The sequence below is a fragment of the Elephas maximus genome, chromosome 4, assembly GCF_024166365.1.
Source record: "Elephas maximus indicus isolate mEleMax1 chromosome 4, mEleMax1 primary haplotype, whole genome shotgun sequence".
Classification (NCBI taxonomy): Eukaryota; Metazoa; Chordata; class Mammalia; order Proboscidea; family Elephantidae; genus Elephas; species Elephas maximus.
In genome coordinates this window covers 93,139,911-93,161,973 of record NC_064822.1, presented here as the reverse complement: position 1 = coordinate 93,161,973, position 22,063 = coordinate 93,139,911, and the positions used below count along the sequence as shown (strand labels likewise).

The 22,063-nt window shown below is 36.5% G+C and overlaps 1 protein-coding gene across 1 annotated transcript in view; it reads left to right on the top strand.

Annotated features, from left to right (window-relative positions):
• The window catches only part of CPNE8 (copine 8), a 268,313-nt gene that overhangs the window by 86,552 nt on the left and 159,698 nt on the right, over positions 1–22,063 (top strand). Inside the window, exon 6 of the mRNA XM_049882814.1 lies at positions 11,004–11,080. Within this exon, the coding sequence (XP_049738771.1) occupies positions 11,004–11,080 (77 nt within the window). The remainder of the gene's footprint in view (positions 1–11,003; positions 11,081–22,063) is intronic.

The window sequence follows — 22,063 nt, the reverse complement described above, 5'->3', positions numbered from 1 at the left end:
TCCAGGGGAAGCCTTATGGAATCCAGGGATATATTCCTTTAGAAGATTTATCTCTTTTATGATTCTCTGAGGAAGTACCTTTGCTAAAATATATTTTCCTGCATAAGTGTTAGGCCTTGTGAATAAAACATGGCATTTTAAATTCCAGGCTTGTTCTCTAAGGTGCCAGTGTACCCACTCATCTTAATGCCATTAGCAGAACTACATAGCATACTTTCATTAGCATAACTTAATTGCATCAGCAAAATCATTAATGAAAAGATTAATAACAGGCTCATAATTGGTATGCCTAGAATTCTGCTTAGTGTTTTAGACCAGATGATATTGAAACTGTACTTTGTGTACTAAATTTTCATACCCACGAGGCAATCAGAAATGCATATATTCACTTGCTTGATCTTGGAAGATTGCCATTAAAATCTTTGCTTCAGAAGTGTTAGTGGCTCACTGCATTATTTTGGCCCCAAAGCACTAGCCTTTCAAGAAGGTGTGTGTGTTCTTAAATATATTACCTAAATATGCACACAAATGGGCATATATAGATCAGTTTTATTTCAAAATTTCATTTGAAAGTCAATTGTCTGGACCAAGAAATGCATTTTTTTCATAGGAATAGATTTATAACTGGAATGAGATTCTTTAATTAGAATACAAAGACAAATTTTATCCATATATAACTAAACTGAATTCTAATATGTATATCTTCTTATAGTCATTCAGGTAATAAATGTATGCCAGACAGTATTCTTGTGATGGGGATATAGCAACAAATAAGACAAACTATTGTCCCTGTTTTAAAATAGCTTACATTTTATTTCTCTAGGGTGTATTCCGAGGAGTGGGATTTCTGGGTTGTATGGTAGTTCTATTTCTAACTGTTTAAGATAACGCCAGATAGATTTCCAAAGTGGTTGTACCATTTTACATTCCCACCAGCAGTGTATAAGAGTTCCAATCTCTCCGCAGCCTCTCCAACATTTATTATTTTGTGTTTTTTGGATTAATGCCAGCCTTGTTGGAGTGAGATGGAATCTCATCGTAGTTTTAATTTGCACTTCTCTAATGGCTAATGATCGAGAGCATTTTCTCATGTATCTGTTAGCTGCCTGAATATCTTCTTTAGTGAAGTGTGTGTTCATATCCCTTGCCCACTTCTTGATTGGGTTGTTTGTCTTTTTGTGGTTGAGTTTTGACAGAATCCTATAGATTTTAGAGATCAGGCGCTGGTCTGAGATGTCATAGCTGAAAATTCTTTCCCAGTCTGTAGGTGGTCTTTTTACTCTTTTGGTGAAGTCTTTAGATGAGCATAGGTGTTTGATTTTTAGGAGCTTCCAGTTATCTGGTTTCTCTTTGTCATTTTTGGTAATGTTTTGTATTCTGTTTATGCCTTGTATTAGGGCTCCTAAGGTTGTCCCTATACAACCCAGAAATCCCACTCCTCGGAATATACCCTAGAGAAATAAGAGCCTTCACACAAACAGATATATGCACACCCATGTTTATGGCAGCTCTGTTTACAATAGCAAAAAGCTGGAAGCAACCAAGGTGTCCATCAGCGGATGAATGGTTAAATAAATTGTGGTATATTCACACAATGGAATACTATGCATCGATAAAGAACAGTGACGAATCTGTGAAACATTTCATAACATGGAGGAACCTGGAAGGCATTATGCTGAGCGAAATTATTCAGAGGCAAAAGGACAAATATTGTATAATACCACTATTATAAGATCTTGAGAAATAATATAAACTGAGAAGAACGCATACTTTTGTGGTTACGAGGGAGGGAGGGTGGGAGAGGGTTTTTTACTGATTAATTAGTAGATAAGAACTGCTTTAGGTGAAGGGAAGGACAATACTCAATACATGGAGGGTCAGCTCAACTGGACTGGACCAAAAGCAAAGAAGTTTCCGGGGTAAACTGAATGCTTCAAAGGTCAGCGGAACAATGGCGGGGGTTTGGGGACCATGGTTTAAGGGGACTTCTAAGTCAATTGGCAAAATAATTCTATTATGAAAACATTCTGCATCCCACTTTGAAATGTGGCGTCTGGGGTCTTAAACGCTAACAAGCGGCCAACTAAGATGCATCAATTGGTCTCAACCCACCTGGATCAAAGGAGAATGAAGAACACCAAGGTCACATGATAACTAAGAGCCCAAGAGACAGAAAGGGCCACATGAACCGGAGACCTACATCATCCTGAGACCAGAAGAACTAGTTGGTGCCCGGCCACAACCGATGAGTGCCCTGACAGGGAGCACAACAGAGAACCCCTGAGGGAGCAGGAGATCAGTGGGATACAGACCCCAAATTCTCATAAAAAGACCATACTTAATGGTCTGACTGTGACTAGAGGAATCCCGTCGGTCATGGTCTCCAAACCTTCTGTTGGCACAGGACAGGAACCATTCCCGAAGACAACTCATCAGACATGAAAGGGACTGGACAGTGGGTAGGAGAGAGATGCTAATGAAGAGTGAGCTAATTATATCAGGTGGACACTTGAGACTGTGTTGGCATCTCCTGTCTGGGGGGGGGGGATGGGTGGATAGAGAGAGTTGGAAGCTGGCAAAATTGTCACGAAAGGAGAGACTGGAAGGGCTGACTCATTAGGGGGAGAGCAAGTGGGAGTATGGAGTAAGGTGTATATAAACTTATATGTGACAGTCTGACTTGATTTGTAAACGTTCACTTGAAGCTCAATAAAAGTTAATAAAAAAAATAACAAAGTGTGTTAAAATAAAATTATATTGCAAAGAAAAAAAATAGCTTACATTTTAGAGTTCGAAGAATTGGGTGGGACAGATTTACTCGGTGAACAAAACTGCAACTAAAAGATTAATTTATTTTCTTTATAGCACTTATATTAATAAGATGTTGATATGGAGAGAGAGTGACTGAGGAAGCAACATTAGCTAAAAGCTTAGGTTTTCCTTAATCAAGCAACATGGTTCTGCACCATTCTCACCCTGAGTGTACTTATTGATGAGAAGGACAGAGCTATTACACATCTAGGGGCAATGCATTTCAGGCACAAGGAACAGTGCAATGGCATTGAGTCAAAAAGAGCTTGGAATCTTGGCATGACAGAAAAATGCCTACCATGTGTAAAGAATTATGAATGATGAGAATGAAATGAAGTAGTTTGGAGAAGCTACATAGGATTCAGATGATGTAGAGATTTTTTGGCCATGGTTTAAAAAATTTTTTTTTAGATTTTCTTTTCTTTTCAATGGATGTCACTGAAGGGTTATAAGTAGGTGGATAACATGATCTTATTTATGCATTTAAATGATGCCTGTGGCAGCTGAATTGGAGAATAGAATTGGGCAAGCTGACTAAATCAAGGAGACCAATTTTAAGGCTGTTGTAATTTGACTGTGTGAGCAACATTTTGGTGGCTGTATCCATCAAAGTGGCAAGATGTAGTCATCTTTGGAATATATTTTGATGGTATGATTGCTGATGACTTGGATGTGAGATGTGAAGGTAAGAGAAATTAGAATGACTTATAGGTTTTTGATGAGAGCAACTGGATAAATGGGGGCATGCTATTTATTTCAATGGGGAAGAATTGGCGAGAAAGGGATTGAGGCAAAGGTGAAGACTGAGAGATCATTAGTCAGGCAGAGATCATGTCAAGTTGGAGACCCCAATGAGGACGCAACTGGAAATATTGATTAGGCCATGTCTGGAGACTAAAGATATAGATTTGGAAACTATCAGTCCTTAGATTTGGAACCAAATCAAATTATCTAAAGAAAGTATAAATGGAGAAGAGACCCTGATAGAATGTTGGGGGAACTTCAGCATTTAGAAATTTGGTGGAAGAAGAGTAGCCAGAATCAGCAATTTAGGAGGCCAGTCAAGTCATGCCACTTTCTGATTCAAAACACTCCAGAGGCTTTCCTCCACACTTAAGATAGAACTCACAGCCTTTGATGTGGCCCCTAGTCACCTCCTCTCTGACCACTCTCTTTCTTGCTCGTTCTGCTCCAGTCCACTGACCCTCTTGCTTTTCCCTGGATACCCAAAAAACATTCTTGTCTCAGGGCCTTTGTTATTGATTTTTCTCCTACCTGGAAGCTTTTGGCCCAAATATTCACATGGTTCTCTCACTCAGGTTACACAAGTTTGTACTTAATTGTCATCTACTGAGATAGGACTTCCCTAACCACACTGTGTAAAAGAGCATTCTGTGTTATTCTCTGGGGTTCCTGGGTAGTGCAGATAGTTAAATGCTGCAATACTGACCAAAAGGTTGGAAGTTCAAATCCACCCAGTGACACTTTGGAAGTAAGGCCCAGAGATTTTGTTCTGAAAGATCACATCCTTGTAAACCCTGTGGAGTGCGGTTCTACTCTGCACACATGGGGTTGCCATGAGTTGGAACTGATTTGACAGCTTTTTTTTAACAACATGTAGCATTCCTTCTGGCCCTTGTTAGATGATAAGGGCTAGCCTTATAACCATATTCAAGCTATTTAGGACTGATAGTCTATAAGTGGATTATGGTTTCCATTTGCATTTTCAATAGGGTCTCAGAGTATGTCTTAGACTTTCAGACATAGTCGGGGAGACAGGTTTGATAACAATATCTTCGGCACTCGTTAAGTTATGTTAGTTGGGCTTTTGATTCCATGCAAAATTGTTTTTTTTTTTTTTTTACAGGACTTAGTATTTAATAATGATATTGTGTGATAGTATTGTTATATTTAATATTATTATTTAATAATGCTATACTGTATTTTCCACCATTCGTCTATCAGTTTGTAGTACTGTGGTGGCCTGTGTGTTGCTGTGATGCTGGAAGCTGTGCCACCAGCATCAATACCAGCAGGGTCACCCATGGTGGACAAGCTTCAGCACAGTTTCCAGACTAAGACAGATTAGGAAGAAGGATCTGGTGGTCTACAGAAAAAATTGGCCAGTGAAAACCTTATAAATAGCAGCAGAACATTGTTTGATATAGTGCTGGAAGATGAGCCCCCCAGGTTGAAAGGCACTCAAAAGATGGCTGGAGAAGTGCAGCCTTCTCAAAGTGGAGTCAATCTTAATGACTCGGATGGAGTCAAGCTTTTGGGACCTTCATTTGCTGATGTGGCACTACTTAAAATGAGAAAAAAACAACTGCAAGCATCCATTAATAATTGGAACATAAAATGTATGAAGTATGAATCTAGGAAAATTGGAAATTGTCAAAAATGAAATGGAACGCATAAACATCTCCCTCATTTGGACTTTTAGCAAGTAAGAGATATTTTGAAAATCAGCAATTGTGCTTGGGGAAAAGAAATAAAATTTAGCTTTAGAATTCCCTTTGTACTTTGACAGTGAAATTTTATTTGTAGTTTAACTACTGATGTCTAAATTTAGGAGTGTTTATTGACCTCCTGGGGGTAGGATTAGCATTTTTGGTTTGTAAATAGATCCATATGTTAAAAAGACAAATCCTTGCTTTGAAAAAGAAAGTTGCATTGTAATAATGTTAAAACGTTACAAATTGTTCTATGAAAATGTTGAATCTAATTGTTCCATGTTGAGTTTGCCTCATGGCTAATAGCATATAAGTACACTGTTGTTGTGTGCCACCAAGTTGATTTAGACTTATAGTGACCCATACTACAGAGTAAAGCTGCCCCATAGGGTTTCCAAGGCAGTAATCTTTACAGAATCAGATGCCAGATCTTTTTCCTGCAGAGCCGTTGGTGGGCTCAAACTGTTGACTCTCTGATTAGCAGCCAGTGCTGAACTTCTGTACCACCAGGGCTGCTTGTAGATATACTAGTAACCATTAAGAAAGCAGCAGTCACTACAGAAACAAAGAAGTACCCTGTTCGATTATTATAAAAGATTGCCATATTACTGTATGGTACATATTATAAGTCAGACTTCAATCTTTATAGTTGATGTGATTAATATAAATTAATTAAATATAAAGAAAGTAAAAAATATTAGCTTGAATACCAACAATAAAATATTAGCAGGTAATGCAACAATAAAATTTTCACAAGTAATACAAAGTTTGTTTCCTTACTAATCTTTTATTACAGTGGTAAAATATTCTGAAAGCAAGGTTGTCTGTATAACTTACTTTCTCTTGTCTTGACTGCCTTAGTGTGAAAGTGCTAAAAATCGGCTAAATGACCACAAAATGGGTAGAAGTAATAAGAAGGAGACAAATCATGGAGCTATCTTATCAAGAAATTAAATGATTACTTCTTTAACAGTCAACTGTACCGCACTACTGTGCTATATTAAAACAGGGCTGTCAAAAAACCCATTTCAATATCTTTTAATCTAAATTATCTATTAACTAGGGTAATTATATTTTCAGATATTCACTTCATAAAAGAAGAAAGACATTTAAAGGTTATCCTTGTAGCCCTTTTAGGAGAAAGATATCACATTATCAAATGCTTTTGAAATTGGTTATAAATGATGCTAATGATAAGCTCCACGTGCTGACTAGCTTTGTAATAGAATAGAACTCATAAACTTCACTGACAGTTAATGCTTCCTGCTTCATCATACTATTGTTTTTAAAATGTTATTCTTTTACTGATATATGTTTATATGTGTATTAGTTTATATCTAAAATGAGTTGGTGTATAAGAATAAGATAGATTCCAATTTTATAAAACTCACTTAGAGTGAGCATTTGTTGAAGTTATATTATTTTGTTCAAATTATTATAGTATCCACAATATTAGAAGCTGGTTGAAAGTAGTAAGTTCTGAGTATATAGTAATATTCTGTTAACCCCTGAGGAATAGGGAAGGGGAGGGAGGCAAATGTTTATTAGGAACTCACTATGTTCAAAGCATCATTCTAAGTGCTTTGCAGATATTTTATTATTTTGTCCTCCCAACAACCTATGAGGTTGTTATGCCTAGTTTTTGGATTAGTAAACTAAAACATACAGACGTTAGAAATAGTTCAGCCAGTGTATGAACACAGTCAGTATAGATCCTTACAGTCCTCACTCTTGAAGAGTATTTTATACTATGCAAGCTACAATACAAAATAAAATTTAAAATTCATATGTAGCACATGTAGATGAAGGAAATTGATAAAAATTGATACAAAAAATAATAAAGTAATAAAATTGAAGGAATTAGAATAGTATGCTCATGCATACTGATCAAGTAGACACTCCCCTGAATATAAACGGAAAGGAAAGAGAAACATAAAAGTGTATAATAATCAGTTGGAACCTTGAGTATAGCAATGTTTCCTTGGATTTTGAGCTGGGGGTTATATTAGTAGCAATTCTAGATTTAAATATTTACATGAATTACTCGACCACTCTGTCTGATTTGCAGATGTGCTTTTTTTTTTTTTTTTTTTTACTACCGATGAGATGTGAAACTCATACTATTGTTATCAAGCTTTGCGTTGCCATGCTCTCTGCTTTTTTTGTGACCCTTCAACCTTTCACTGTTAGGTCTTTCAGCTTCAATACCAGCTTATTGGATTCAGGGTAATTTTTGGATACTTTTTGAAAGTGGTGGAATGAATCCTATATACCAACAAATATGGTTTATGCTCAGATTTCTAAATTAAGTTTTATCAGTCTAATATTTACATTATAAATAAAAGCTTATTAATTTAACAAATATTTATTGATCTCATAGTTTGGAGAGAGTCCAGTAATTAAAATGATTGAATATGTTGAAGCATTTTCTCCACCTCCACCTACTCTAAACTAGATTTGGACTGTGTGTGTGTGTCAGAAGGATGGAAGGATGCTTAGATTTATTGTGACCTAATTAAAAGATCTTATCAACTGGAACACAGCACCATAGCAAGAAAGAATAAAGCAGTTTATATTATATCTACTTTTAGTTTTTATCTTTAACTAGAAACCAAAATATCTAAAAATATCCATTAAAGGACACTAAGTATGTTATAATTATTGTGTAAAATGCCTACATAGGTAATATGAGTCATTGAGATGGTTAAAATTGGATTCAATAGATTTCTAACACAGTGGGTTGCTGACAGATATGGGCTGATTTTTGCATTGTGAGTAGTAAACGTCTTGTTTGACGGGAAGTACACAAACACAAACAGTCGTAAAACAACTACATGAATGCCACAATTATATGGGCAGAGTGTGCAATAACTATAGTATAATGTGTGTAGATTAATGCTATATCATTTTTGTCTACATTTTACTGATTTAATCATTTTAATTTCCTTCTGTTCAGCAATGATGATGTTTGTATTTTCTGTTTGCTGTTGTTTATTTAGCCTGATATGGACATGCTCAATATTTGTTTTGTTCTCTAATTATATTACCAAACTGGTTTTACTCAGGCCTTGGCCAAAAGCATTTAATATGTAGTTTGCAGCTGTTCATCAAAGTACATACCCTTAGAAAAGAGTTCTAGAATCCCCAGGATGTGTTTTTTGCTGCTGACTTAGAATAAACCAAAAAACCCAAACCTGTTGCTGTTGAGTTGATTCTGACTCATAGCGACTCTTCCAAATCTTCAATATTGAGCTCTATGAGCTGCCATGAGACTTAGGGAAATTTAGGTTTGTTTTATAACTCTGTAAAATTATTTGTAAAATCAATTTTGAAATTGGTGGTGTTCTTGATGCTGTTGGCTGCCGTGGAGTCAATTCCCACTCATAGTGACCCCATGTGATAGGGTGGAAGTGCCCTGTAGAATTTTCTAGGTTGTATATGGATGAAGATCACCAGATCTTTCTCCTGTGAAACCTCTGTGGGTTCTAACTGCCAGGCTTTCAGTTAGCAGCCAAGTGGCTAACTGTTGCTCCTTTGAAATTGGTAAAGACGTTATTATTAAGGATATTTAATTTAAGTATGTTAATGTTTTACTTTATCGTCCGTTTTTCCAATTTGAAATTAAAATTGAAAATGATTTCTATTTTACAATGGTATAGTCATTCTGTCAGTCACCAAGTTCTGTTCTAGAGTCATTTTCTCTGTGTCTTTCTCCTTCGCCCCTGCCTCAAATCCCTACCATGTGCAAAAACAGTTTACACCAGACCCTGTCATTTTTCCTTGGGCTATTCCCTACCGTTTGATACAACCTCAGTTTGGACCTTCACATTTGGCTTCTTACTGACTACTACCATTTCTGATTGATCTGGTGTCCAGTTTCTTTTTCTCATTCCTCAGTTAATTCTGCAAGCTGGTACTTGAGTAATCTTCTGGATGTACTACTCTAATGATGACCCTGCATTGCTGAGAGGCTTCCAGTTGCTTCTGTACCCCAAGGCTATAACCCAACTTCTTTTCCTTGCAGAGAGGGCCCTCCACAGTCTTGACTCTTTATTTCTACCCTTTATTCTTTAATCATTCTGTTCTTGCCTGTAACACTGATTTTTCTCCAAGACTAGAATGTCTAACTCTCTTCTCTCCACCAATCTAATTCCTACCTGGCTCTCAAGGTGTGCATCCTTTGGGAAAATATTCCTGACTATCTTAGTCTACAGTGGTCTTTTATCCTCTTTAGATTTAGACCTCCTCCCTTTCTTTAATGAATGACATCGATTTTACTTTTGTGGCATGTTAGACTTTTATGTTTCATTCTCATTAGATTAGAAGCAGACGACAATATGACTTGGCATAGTGGTTAAGTGTGTAAGTCCTAGATTTAGACTTTTGGGTCCACACTGTGTCTCTGAGCAAGTTACTTACTTTCTTTATGCCTCAGTTCCCTCATCTGTAAAGTGAGGACAATACTAGTCCCTAACAATAAGATAGGAAGTATTGAGGTTGCCAGGATTAGAACACATCAAACAGCGCTCGGAACATCAGTAAGCTTTTGGTGTTTGCTATTTTTACTTGAGAGTAGTCATTTCCTTGTATTCCCCACAGAACGAAGTTTAATGCCCTATACAGTTAACAAATATATTTGTTGACTTTTATTTTGTTTAGTAAAACTGAAAAGAACATTTTGTTTCCTGTCGGTTCCAATCCATCCTTCTTGGGGCTTCTCCTGGGACAGTTTACTGCACAATGGTGGGAGGTCTGCCACCTTCGCCTTGAGGACAAAATGGTTCTTTGAATCATATATAAATTAAACACAAGGGTGTGTATCTCCTTTGAAACACTTCCATATTTTCTTGACCTACATAACCAGATGGTGTCTGAGCTCTTATTTTGTGGACCTGTGAAGTTGCATTGTATTTTTGGTATTGAAATTCTTAGCAGCATATCAATCTAAAGTCAGAACATCTGAGTTAATCTTGGCTCTTTATTTACTGACTGTTTAATACATGGAAATTCAACTTTCTAGACTATTTGTTTCTATACTTGTAAAATGCGGCCTTTTATTTTGCAGGATTATTCTGAGTCTTGAAAATAGTACTCATTCAGTAGTATGTTAATGAACTTGATAATATAGTTAACACATTTTTAGGGTCTTACTGTGTTCTAACTGAACCTTTAAAACAACTCTATCAAGGAGGTACTAACACGTTTTAGAGATGAAGAAAGTGTAGACTTTAAATACTTGCCCACTGTCAGAGGCAGTAAGTGGCAATGGTGGAATAGACACCTGGCAGTGTCTCAGAACCCCAGTGTGTTGCCACTGTATTACATTACCTCTCTTTAAGTAGTGCCAGTGTTGTTAGCCATCACTGTCGTGTGCTCTTACGAATTGTCACCTCAGCCAACAGTTAAGTAGTTTCAGAGACATCTAAAATCGAGCTAATTGTGAATTCAAAACCTGGAACTTTTTTCCATTTTCATTTTACTTTAAAAAGTCAAAAGAAAAGAAATGCAGTGCCTGAAAACTCTGAATAACAAGGCCTCTCTATGATTAAAAACAAAAAAGGCTGTCAAAATTCATGAGAAAATCACATGCTAAAGTTAATACATGTTGAGCTTTATTTATTTTTGGAAGGTGGAAAATTCATTATTGCAGCAATGAAAATAATGTAAATATTCATATGTATAAAGTATATGGTAGAAACATGGTTTGGGAATGAGCTTTAATCTTTTTATCTCTTTTAGGACTTTCTGGGACAAGTGTTTTGTACATTGGGGGAGATTGTTGGTTCACAGGGAAGTCGCCTGGAAAAGCCAATAGTGTAAGTATTTTTTAATTCTGACAATGAAATGTCAACTCGTCAGTCCATTTGGGTGGTTTAGAATACATTGTTTAAGACCGAAAGTGGATTTTAAAATCTTATTTGAGTATTTTCTTCTAAAAAAAAAAAATTGTGACATACTTGGATAGTTTATTTCTTTTGTCATATGCCACGTTAAAAAATGTTCATAAGATTAAATGAGCACATTTATACAAGAAAATGAGTTGTTTTCTTTTTGCTTGTATGATTCATTCTTAGATTTAGTACTTATTGAAAAAGAGATTTTATTCTTTTGGATCAGGACTGTAAAATATGTAGCACTACCATTTATACCATGTGCTTAATAAATGTATTTTTGATGATTGAGATTTTAATGGTAATTATTACTACAAAATTGTTCTGTAGAGAAGGCAGTAAGTGTGTAAATGCTAAGAGAAGGTAACTGCTAAGAATTGCATCTTTTACCTTCACCTTCAATTCGGTAATCATGTTTCATTTTAGCTCAATTTCATGGGATGACCATATTTTCTCCAGTTTCAAATAAGGTAAATAATAAACTCTAGACATTTTCCCTATGCCTTTCCTCTGCCCATCTTTCTTCTTCTCGACCTCCTTCATCTTGATTATTTGAATTGACTTAACTGTTTATTAAATCAGAAGAGCTAGGTAGATTATTAGGGCAATTGAAGAGTTAACTGTAGTGCCCAAAGGTTTGGGGGAATTTCAAAATCTATTTCTTCACCAATCTTTTAAGAATCTCAAAGGCACAAAATGAAACCATACAAATCTGTTCACCTCTGACATCAAACACTTGAGATGACCCAGGCATCTTTCTCACACTCCCTGTGTAAAATTGAACTTTCCACTTGGTGTGTTTGGTGCTATGCCCAGAACTTCCCAAGTAATAAGTTTATGAATTCTAACTTCTTTTATTTAACTTGATTTTCTTAGAAAATTACTACCGAATGTCAGTATGAAAGCTTTTGTATATCACCTACCTTTTCAGAAGAGAATGTATAGTTTGTTTTCACATAATTATGATACTTGGAAGCTTATGATTCAAATATATTTATGCTCACTTTAATAAGTAAGTAATAAATGATATATGCTACCACATGAATCAGCCTTGACAATATTATGCTAAGGGAAATAAGCCAGACACAAAAAGACAAAGATTGTATGATTCCACTCATCTAAACTATCTAGAATGAGCAAACCCTTAGAGACAGAAAGTAGATTAGTGGTTATAGGAGTCTGAGAGGAGGGGAAATGAGTGTTATTACTTAGTGATTACAGAGTTTTTGTTTGGAGAAATGCAAAAGCTGTGGAAATAGGTTGTGACTGAAGGTTATACAACATTATGAATGTAATTAATGCCATTAAATTTTACACTTAAAAATGTAAATTTTGTTAAATGTAAATATAAATTTTATGTTATATATAATATAAATTTTATGTTATATATGTTTTACCTTAGGTAAAAAAAAATTGAAAAAAAAGGTTTAACCAGTTAAAATGTTGATAAATGGGATTTAATGAGCTCCATGTGTCTGACCTCTGGGAAGAAAAGATTTTGGGAAATAAAGTGGCAGAGGAGTCTAAGGGCATCAGCATCTGGTGTGAGCTACTTGGAGTAAAGAGGATCACCACATTTTTGTATTACTGCCAAGTTTGGAAAGGTAGAAATTTGTGTGATTTGTGAGCTCACTTCCCAAGATAATGCGTGTTTCAAACTTTCCCTAAGTCCTTAGGAGGTTGGGTAGTCAAGCATATCCTGACTTCCTTCTTGCAACTCTCACAGGCTTCTCATGCCCATGAAGCCACAGGTCTACTCTGTTGAGAGTAAAGTCATCTGATGGACATGTCAGTGACTTTGCTTGACCCACTTATATTTATTTTGGTTGTCTCTGCTAGCCCTGAAGGGTCCTACCTAAAATCTATATCTGACAATGTTATTCTGTTCCCTTATTTAAAAAATTGGGAATTCCCCATTGTTTATGTTTGTACTGCATACTACAGAATTGGTGTGGAATTGCTTTCTGAGCTTCCTTGGCCATTACTACCTATCCCTGGTATTCCGTGCCCCTGCCATTTGGAGTCCTTGTCAGCATTGCAGTCTTTACTGGCAGTGGCCTCACTAGGGTTGGTGTCACCCAGTGGGTAACTCATGCTGTCACCCCGCCTCCCTGTGAGCCTCCTCCCATACCAGGCTGTACAGAATCCTTAGTAATGTTTACTATCAATTTTAATTGTAGAATAATGTGTAATAAATATAGTCATAAATTGCTTAAACATAATATTTTTTTGGATTATATGAATACTAACAACAAAATTGTTCTGTAAAGTCTTTCTACATTGAATTACAACATTATTAGTAATTGAGCAGAAGCCTTTTTTTGATTTTTCTCCTTTAATTACTACTTTGTTCTTTAAAAAATTATTGATATAGGTTCATAAATACTAATTACCACAATATTGTAGCTAAAACGCCAGAAAATTTGGTAAAATCAGTGACTATAAAAACACCAGCAGCAATGGAAACAGCTGTGTGCTTGTAGTACATGCGGATGAAACCATATGATGTGAAGTGTCATTGTAATTGGGTAATAATGACAGCTCTCATGAGAGCACAATAGGAGGTTCAAAAAGTAAATTAGGATAGAGTTTTAGCCTTGTAGGCATATTGATACATGTAAGCTGGGGTTACAAAAAATGTTTTTGTTGTTATGACTACTGAGATATTTCTATAAAAAATAATAAATTTCTGCTGAAACACTGCACAAAAATTTTATAGACAGTCCTTTTGGTGTAACCCCCCCATGACAGTGTCACCCAGTGTGATCTACACCCCCCATACCTCTGTAGTGACACCACTGATTACTGGGAGCCTTTCCATATGCTTTTTGTTCTGCAGGATTCCAGCTAAAAACCCACTGTAGCCAAATTGATTCCTACTCATAGTGATCCTATAGGATAGAGTAGAACTGCCCCATAGGATTTCCAAAGCTGTAATCTTTACAGGAGCAGACTGCCATATCTTTCTCCCCTGGAGCAGCTCATGGGTTTGAACCGCTAACCTTTTGGTTAGCAGCTGAGTGCTTAGCCACTGCACTACTTGGTCTCCTTGGATTCCTGCTACCTCCTCTTTATCTGGAAAGCTCCTGCATCAATGGAGCTAGAATAACACCTTTCCTAGGATGTCTCTGCTAACCCATTCTTAACCCCCATTTGTAATCAGTCTTTGTCACTTCTGTGTTCCCATAGCCCTTAGCTCTAGTCGGGGCTAGAAAGGAGGTGTAAACAATCTTCTCCCAATAAATCAGGAGCTTTTTGTGAGTAAGAAAAAAAAAAGTATGCAATAAGTAATCTGTGAAACAAATACAAATATTTTATTAAGTGTTTATCTAGCCTAGATTTAGGCCACCAGGATTCTTGAAATATTTCCAAATCTATCTTTTTAGCTGCAAAACAACAGAAATAACAAAAAGAACCAATAATATATACAATGCCATCTTAAAGATATCTTTAATGTTTTTCAGGAGAAAATAAAAGCACTTAAAGATTTTCTATTTCAGAGCAACAGAATAGAGATTTTTATGGCATTGGCACTCATATTTTTAAATTGATAATTTTACTGAAAATTTTTAGCTGGTGTTATTTTCTTCATAAAAGGAAACCATCTTTCTAATTTTAAAAAACTGTTGGATTACATGGAATTTTTTCCAGTTGGAACTCGTGTTTATAGTGGACTTCAAACATGCTAAAAATTGATATGTTTATATTGGTTGGGGTATGTAGTAAACACAAGATAGTATAAGATGTGGTCCTTGTTCAGCTGACCAACAATTCCCATTAGAGCCAAGAGAAAATAAATTCATGTTAAGAGGAGAAAATACTAGGCTGATGATTGGCAGAATATGCAAATGGCAGGAGTATTTGCTATGGTTGAATCATGATCATTTTACATAATCAGAAAGTGTGAGATGTCCTTTCAATTTTTCTCAGCTCTTGCTAAGGATGGTGTCTTAGGCTGGGCTCTCTAGAGAAGCAAATCCAGTTAAATGTATAAATATAGAGAGAGAGAGAAAGAGAGAGAGAGATTTATATCAAGGAAACAGCTCAGCCGATTGTAGAGGCTGGAACATTCCAAGTCCATGGATCAGGATAGGACTTCTCCTGATGCACACAGCTGCAGGGGCTAGCGAACCCAAGATCGGCCGGCCGGTCAGAGAGCAGGACTCTTGCTCACAGGCTGTGAAGATGGACGAATCCCAAGATCGGCAGGCAAGACCATAAGCCTTCCCCTGATTCTCGTAGCACTGGAGAATCCAAAATCGGCAGGTAAACTGCTAGCTCAAATTCCAAGAACCAGAGATCAGATGAAGCAGCAGCAGCTGCAGGATCCAGAACAAGCCAAAAACCTTGGCAAGGTGAGCAGGAAGGAGATAAGTGGCAGAGGGTAGAGAGATGACCTGCCACAGGCCCCGCCCCACCCCTGCAGGTACCACTCAGTAGATTCCATCATGGGCGTGATCACATTCTAAATTTCGACAGGGCAGTGATCACATTATAAAACCGCCAAAACACTAATAATCATGGCCCAGCCAAGCTGACACACAATCATAACCATCACAGATGGGGTAGCATAAATAAGGCAAAGCTTAGAAACCTGTTCAGACAGCATGAATCTATAGTAACTATACACTGTGCTTCATCTACAAGGTGTTTTTGATTTAGGCAAGTTTATTGAAAGTGTTGTTGTTATATCGATCTTATTGAAAAAGGCCCACTTCAATTAATTTTCTAAGCGAAGAAGACTTGAAGCACTTACTGATGAAGATCAAAGACTACAGCCTTCAGTATGGATTACACCTCAACATAAAGAAAACAAAAATCCTTACAACTTGACTGATAAGCAACATCATGATAAACAGAGAAAAGATTGAAGTTGTCGGGGATTTCATTTTACTTGGATCCACAATCAACACCCATGGAAGCAGCAATCAAGAAATCAAATGAAATATTGCATTGGACAAATCTGTGCAAAGACCTCTTTAAAATGTTAAAAAACCAAAGTTTCACTTGAAGGAGTGAGGTGCACCTGACCCAAGTTGTGGTGTTTTCAGTCACATCATATGCATGCAAAAACTGAACAATGAACAAAGAAGACCAAAGAAGAATTGACGCCTTTGAATTATGGTGTTGGTGAAGAATATTGAATATGCTATGGACCACTACTAAAAGAATGATCACATTTTCCTTGGAAGAAGTAGAGCCAGAATGCTCCTTTGAAGCAAGGATGGTGAGACTTCGTCTCATGTACTTTGGACATGTTTTCAGGAGGAACCAGTCCCTGGAGAAAGACATCATGCTTTCTAAAATAGAGGGTCAGCAAAAAAGAAGACGACCCTCAATGGGATGGATTGACATAGTGGCTGCAGCAATGGGCTCAAGCATAACAACGATTGTGAGAATGGCAAAGGACCAAGCAGTGTTTGGCTCTGTTGTACATAGGGTTGCTATGAGTCAGAACTGACTGAATGGCACCTATCAACATTGTCACTAATCTTTTATTTAGCCCTTGACCTTATTGGACAATCTTCTTAGGCAAATAAACATTAAGAAAGAGTTTAAAAATGGGCTAATTTTTAGATTTTTGTAAGGAAAGTTAGCTAGGCAAGTATCAGTACCAGATGAGTAATAAAATACAGAAGTCAACTTGAGAAAAGACTGGCTACAAAAGAAAGAAGCAAAGAAATAAAACTATAGGGATTGCAGAATGGTGACCTACTATATGGTGGAATGCTATTTGCATGGAGGCTATATTTGTCATAATGTTGGAGTACCCCTTCCAAGCAGCTGGTCGACACCATGAATTCTTCATATTCAGGCACCCCTCCCTACCAACTTCTGCTCTGTGGCATACTTTTTCCATGTATTTTGGTTTATTTCTTGAATCAATTGAATGGAAAGATGGTGAGTAGAGATGAGAGGATTGGAAGATAAGGAATATTTCAGTGGAGGAGGGGATGGCTTTGGAAAAAAAGAATGGAGCCAGGGAGAATATTGGAGATGATGTAAGGTCAGGGAAAAGGGTTAGTGGTGATTCAGTGGTAGAATTCTTGCCTTCCATGTAGGAGATCCAGGCTTGATTCCTGACCAGTGCACATCACGTGCAGCCACCACCTGTCTATCAGTGGAGCCTTGTGTGCTGCTATGATGCTGAACAGGTTTCAGCGGAGCTTCCAGACTAAGACGGAGTAGGAAGAAAGGCTTGCTGATTAACTTCTGAAAATCAGCGGTGAGAACCGTATGGATCACAATGGCCTGATCTGCCCTGATCATGGGGATGGCACAAGGCAGGCAGCATTTTGTTCCATTGTGCATGGGGTCTCCATGAGTCAGAAGCCAACGCCATCGCAGCTAACAACAACAACAACAACAACAAAAAAGAAGCGTTTTCTTCTCCAATGGGAAACTCTGTGATAAACACAACTTTTAATGATTTCGTATTTTATCCCATAATGCATAAAATGGTGGAAAATGTGAAAGGGTGGTAGGAATGATGAAGTTCATATGGAAGAAGTATATGTGTTTAGAGATAAAAAGGTTAAATCTATTCCTTTTCCTCCCCATTTCGTCACTTCTCTCTCAATCCTGGGAGACATCTTTTGGAACTCCTCCTGTGTGACCCCACCCTGACCAGGCCTTAGCTACCTAGTTAAAGATAGCATTGTAGGATGATCATTGAATGCCCTACAGTTTTTCACGGTCTGTTCCTCATGGCTGAAGATAGAATTTGTACACTTTCCTGCGAATTCTGGCTGCAGTCACTACTTTTTGCAATCTTGTTAGGGAATTAGGTGATTTCCCATAAATGGGTACAGGCTTCTGAGTTACACCACAGGATCCCTCTGAGGCAGATAATCCACCCACAATTAACAAAATTGACTCATCTTGAATTAAAAAAAAAGAAAAATCTCCTTGTATTCTAAATGTTATTTATCTTAATAGTGTCATACAAGTGATTTAGCTCTTATTTACCAATTTGTTTTAGATTAGAGGTTTATTTTCCAATTAGTTTTCCATTTATATCCTAAGGTATTCAAAATATTCCCTTGTTTTCTTCTGTTTAAGTGGCCTAGTTTTAAAAAACTTTTTTTTTTTTCCTGTTAAGGTGAAAGAATAATTTGTTCCAGTTTCTTAACTGCAATTGATGATAACTATAAAATTTTGGGGATTTAAAGCAGACATACTAGAGCTTTAAATTATTTATTTTTAGTAATAAATAATTTAAAATAATTATTAAAATAAAATATTATTAAAATGGAAACCCTGGTGGCATAGTGGTTAAGTGCTACGGCTGCCAACCAAAAGGTCGGCACTTCAAATCCACCAGGCGCTACTTGGAAGCTCTGTGGGGCAGTTCTACTCTGTCCGATAGAGTCTCTATGAGTTGGATTCAACTCGATGGCAATGTTTTTTTTAAATATTATTAATAAATAATAATTATTTTTAATAATAATTTTAAATAACATCTTTGAAAAGTAAGTTGTGTTTGTTACAAAGAAAAAATGATTTCTTGTCTATAGTCTTATGCATTATTAAATAATCACAGTTTGAATTTGAACTCACTTGGAATTTTTATTCCTTTTTGCTTCAATTATTATCATTTTTTAAAATAGATTTTTCTCAAGAGAATTTTATTCTTTATGTTTTGTGGGAACTTAGATGAAATGTCTTGAAATTGATGTTAAAAATTTTTAATGTACTTTATAAAATTTTCAAAATTTCCAACAACTTGTTCTGTTGGATTCAAGTTTTGAGAAAATACATTTCTCGTATGTTAATTCCATCTTACACTTTTGGTCTTTTATCCAAACTCTCCTAAAATGAGTCTTGTGCTACTTAATTTGTCTGCAACATTTACTGTGCCTTCCTATGACTCATCGCTCCTCTCTTTAGATTGTCCCATTATTATTTAGCATTATACCCACTCAGCAGTGTGTTTTCTCATGCTGTGAGATTGTATCCAATTTTCTGCGTGATGCTGTCAGAGAGTCTTACTTCTATCTTTAGAGATCTCAGTGATGGCTTCAGCAAAGCCTCCAAAATGCTAGAATCAGCACCAGTTTAAGAAAGATTGCCATCCTCTCCTCCTGGAGGAAAGCATTTTTTATGTTCATCAAGTAATAAATCTGTTTGTTTCTGCTACTGTCAGCCAGGATGACTGGTTCCCTATAAAAGGTTGTACAAGTAAGTAGGCAGGAACTGGCGTGATTAGAAAGTAGATTCTTCCCCTGAGGAGGAGCAGGAACCCCAGAGTTAAGCAAATCAGCAGCTGTTTTAGCTAAAGGAGGTTCAGGAGGGAAAATCTATGTACTTATCTAGGCTGCCAATAGAAGTTTGTGATTCAGTCAGTCAGAAATGGGTGGGGAATAAAGGGAGAGGTCCAAGATGGATTAGTGAGTGTCTTGACTGGTGTGAAGAGTACAGGGAAAAGGACTCAGAGGCAGGTGATAACTGGAGGACCAGCTTGCAGTTGTCTGCTGGACATGGGAATCCCACCTCTGATACAGGGTCCAAGGACAGGGTCCGAGGGCAGATCCCAATGGTATTGAAGTTCAACAAGAGAAATGTGGGAATACAAACAAAGCAGAAAGGAAGCTTGGAAATAAGGCAAAAATCATAATAGAAGAATAGGACTTGAGGCTGAGCTTTTAAGACTTTAGGGTTGGCTTAATGATCCCCCGATTCAACTGTGGATATATGTTGAAAGCTATGTCTTGGCTGTGAATGTATGTAGAAATCATGTGTCAGTGTGAGAAGGAAGGAGAATAGGAGCATGGTTAGTCAGGAAGATGGCTAGTCTTGAAAGTAAGAAATATCCAAACTTGCCATGAGGCAGTGCATGTCTTTATTGTACAACTTTTTGCATATGAAAATATAATTGACTTTGGGAGAAATTTTGCCTTCAAAGTCCTCTTGACTTTTGAACTTCCCCGAAAATTAGAGTGATACTGTTATACTTACTAATTTACTTTAGTTCAAAGAATATTGGATTGGGAGTCTGAAGACGATGTTTTTTATTCTCATCTCTGCTGCTAATTTTCTATGTAGTATTACAAAATATGCTTTTACATCTCTGGGTCATATTCGTAATATGAAGAATTTATTCTAGTAATAAATCAATAGCCGGCTTTAGAGACAGTCAGACCTGGGTTTCACAATTTATTAGCTGATTGGTTTGAGCAAATTGTTTAAAATTCCTTAGTTTTAGTTTCCCCATCTGAAACATCTGAATAACAATATATTTTTTTTAGTGGATTGTTGTAGGAAATAGCAATAGTTTGTATAATACATCTGTCATGGAGAACACTGACATTTAATAAACACTCATATGGCAGCTCTTACTAGTATTGTTGTTTTATTAAGGGTAGTCAATGTCTTTTAGGAAAGATCCCTAAACCAAATCACCTAATAATCAATCAGTCTCTCTCTCTTTCCCTTAGAGAATTATATAGCTACGAAATTAATAAGCTTAGAGAAAGGGTAACTTTAAACCAAATTTGATTATATTTATATAAATAGTTAAGTACTATTTAAATATAAATATTAAAAAGCTATTTTATCTGTTCTCAGTACGGTGCTAAACAATCAAATTGGGGAAATGAGTTAGATTTTTCTTTTTCATTAATTTAGATTTTATAAGATTTGTTATTTTGTCAGAAATGTCCTGAACTTCTAGAACATTGGAGCCATGTTCAAATTAATTGTAAAAGGTAAGCTAGAGCTCAATTCCACTTAAAAATTATTCATGTTCTTTCATTTTCAAAGACCACAAAGATGTACCTATATTAGTGATCTCTATGTAATTCAAGGAACCCTGTGGTACAGTGGTTAAGAGCTTGACTGCTAACTAAAAGGTCAACAGTTCAAATCCACCAGCCTAGTCTTGGAAACCCGGTGCGGCAGCTTTACTCTGTCCTATAGGTTTGCTATGAGTCAGAATTGACTTGATGGCAATGGGTGGGTGGATGCAATTCAACACATTAAAAATTAAAACATTGATTGTATTTCAGAGAGATGGTAGGTGTTTCACAGACCTAGAGTAAAACATTTATCTACCTCTAGTAGACCCTACCTGATTTTCTGACATAAACAGAAAAATTGCATATTCTTTAAAGGCCAAAACCCTATCTGATTGTCTGACATAAAAAGAAAAATTGCATATTCTTTAAAGGCCAAAAGTAAAGAGAATTTTCATACATTTCCTTATGTATCTCGCCCAAGATTGTGAGCCTTCGTATAACCGAAACTTAATAAATGTTCAGCTGATCTCCTTACATTCATTCCTGGATCTGAGCTCATGCCCTGGAAGGATCTGATTGTGACTGTTTATCCCAAATAAGCAGACTGTATACAGCTGCAGGCTCCCACACATCTCCACCTTACTCAGAAATTCCACTAGTTACAGTGAAAGTCACAAAAATTAGGAACTCTTCAGATTGAAAAGGCTATGGCCAGTCATGACAGAGATGCATAAAATAAATGCATTTTCTACAAAATACCCTTAATGTCATTGTCAGAGACAAGCCCCAGAATGGTTGGTCTGTTGCTCTGACTTGGAGTTGTTCTATGAGGCTTGCATAAATGTGAATCATTTAAGCATCCCAGTTTAAGAGAGGGGGGAAAAAAAATGGGGGAAGGGGAGGCAAAACATTTTGTGTCAATGCTTACTATGAAAAGCAAGTAATTTACTGGATGGATTTGTTTGCTTTTCTTCAGGCCAATATAATCTGAGGTTTTAGGGATTTTATTATTATTATTCATTTATTCCACAAATGTTTATTGGGAGTACATTATGGGCACTGTTAGGTACTAGTTATACAAAGATGAAAATGCAAGTTGTTCCTGTCTTTATGGAGTTTACCATCTAGTACTAGAGAGAAATATTTAGTGAATAATCAAAAATAAATATAA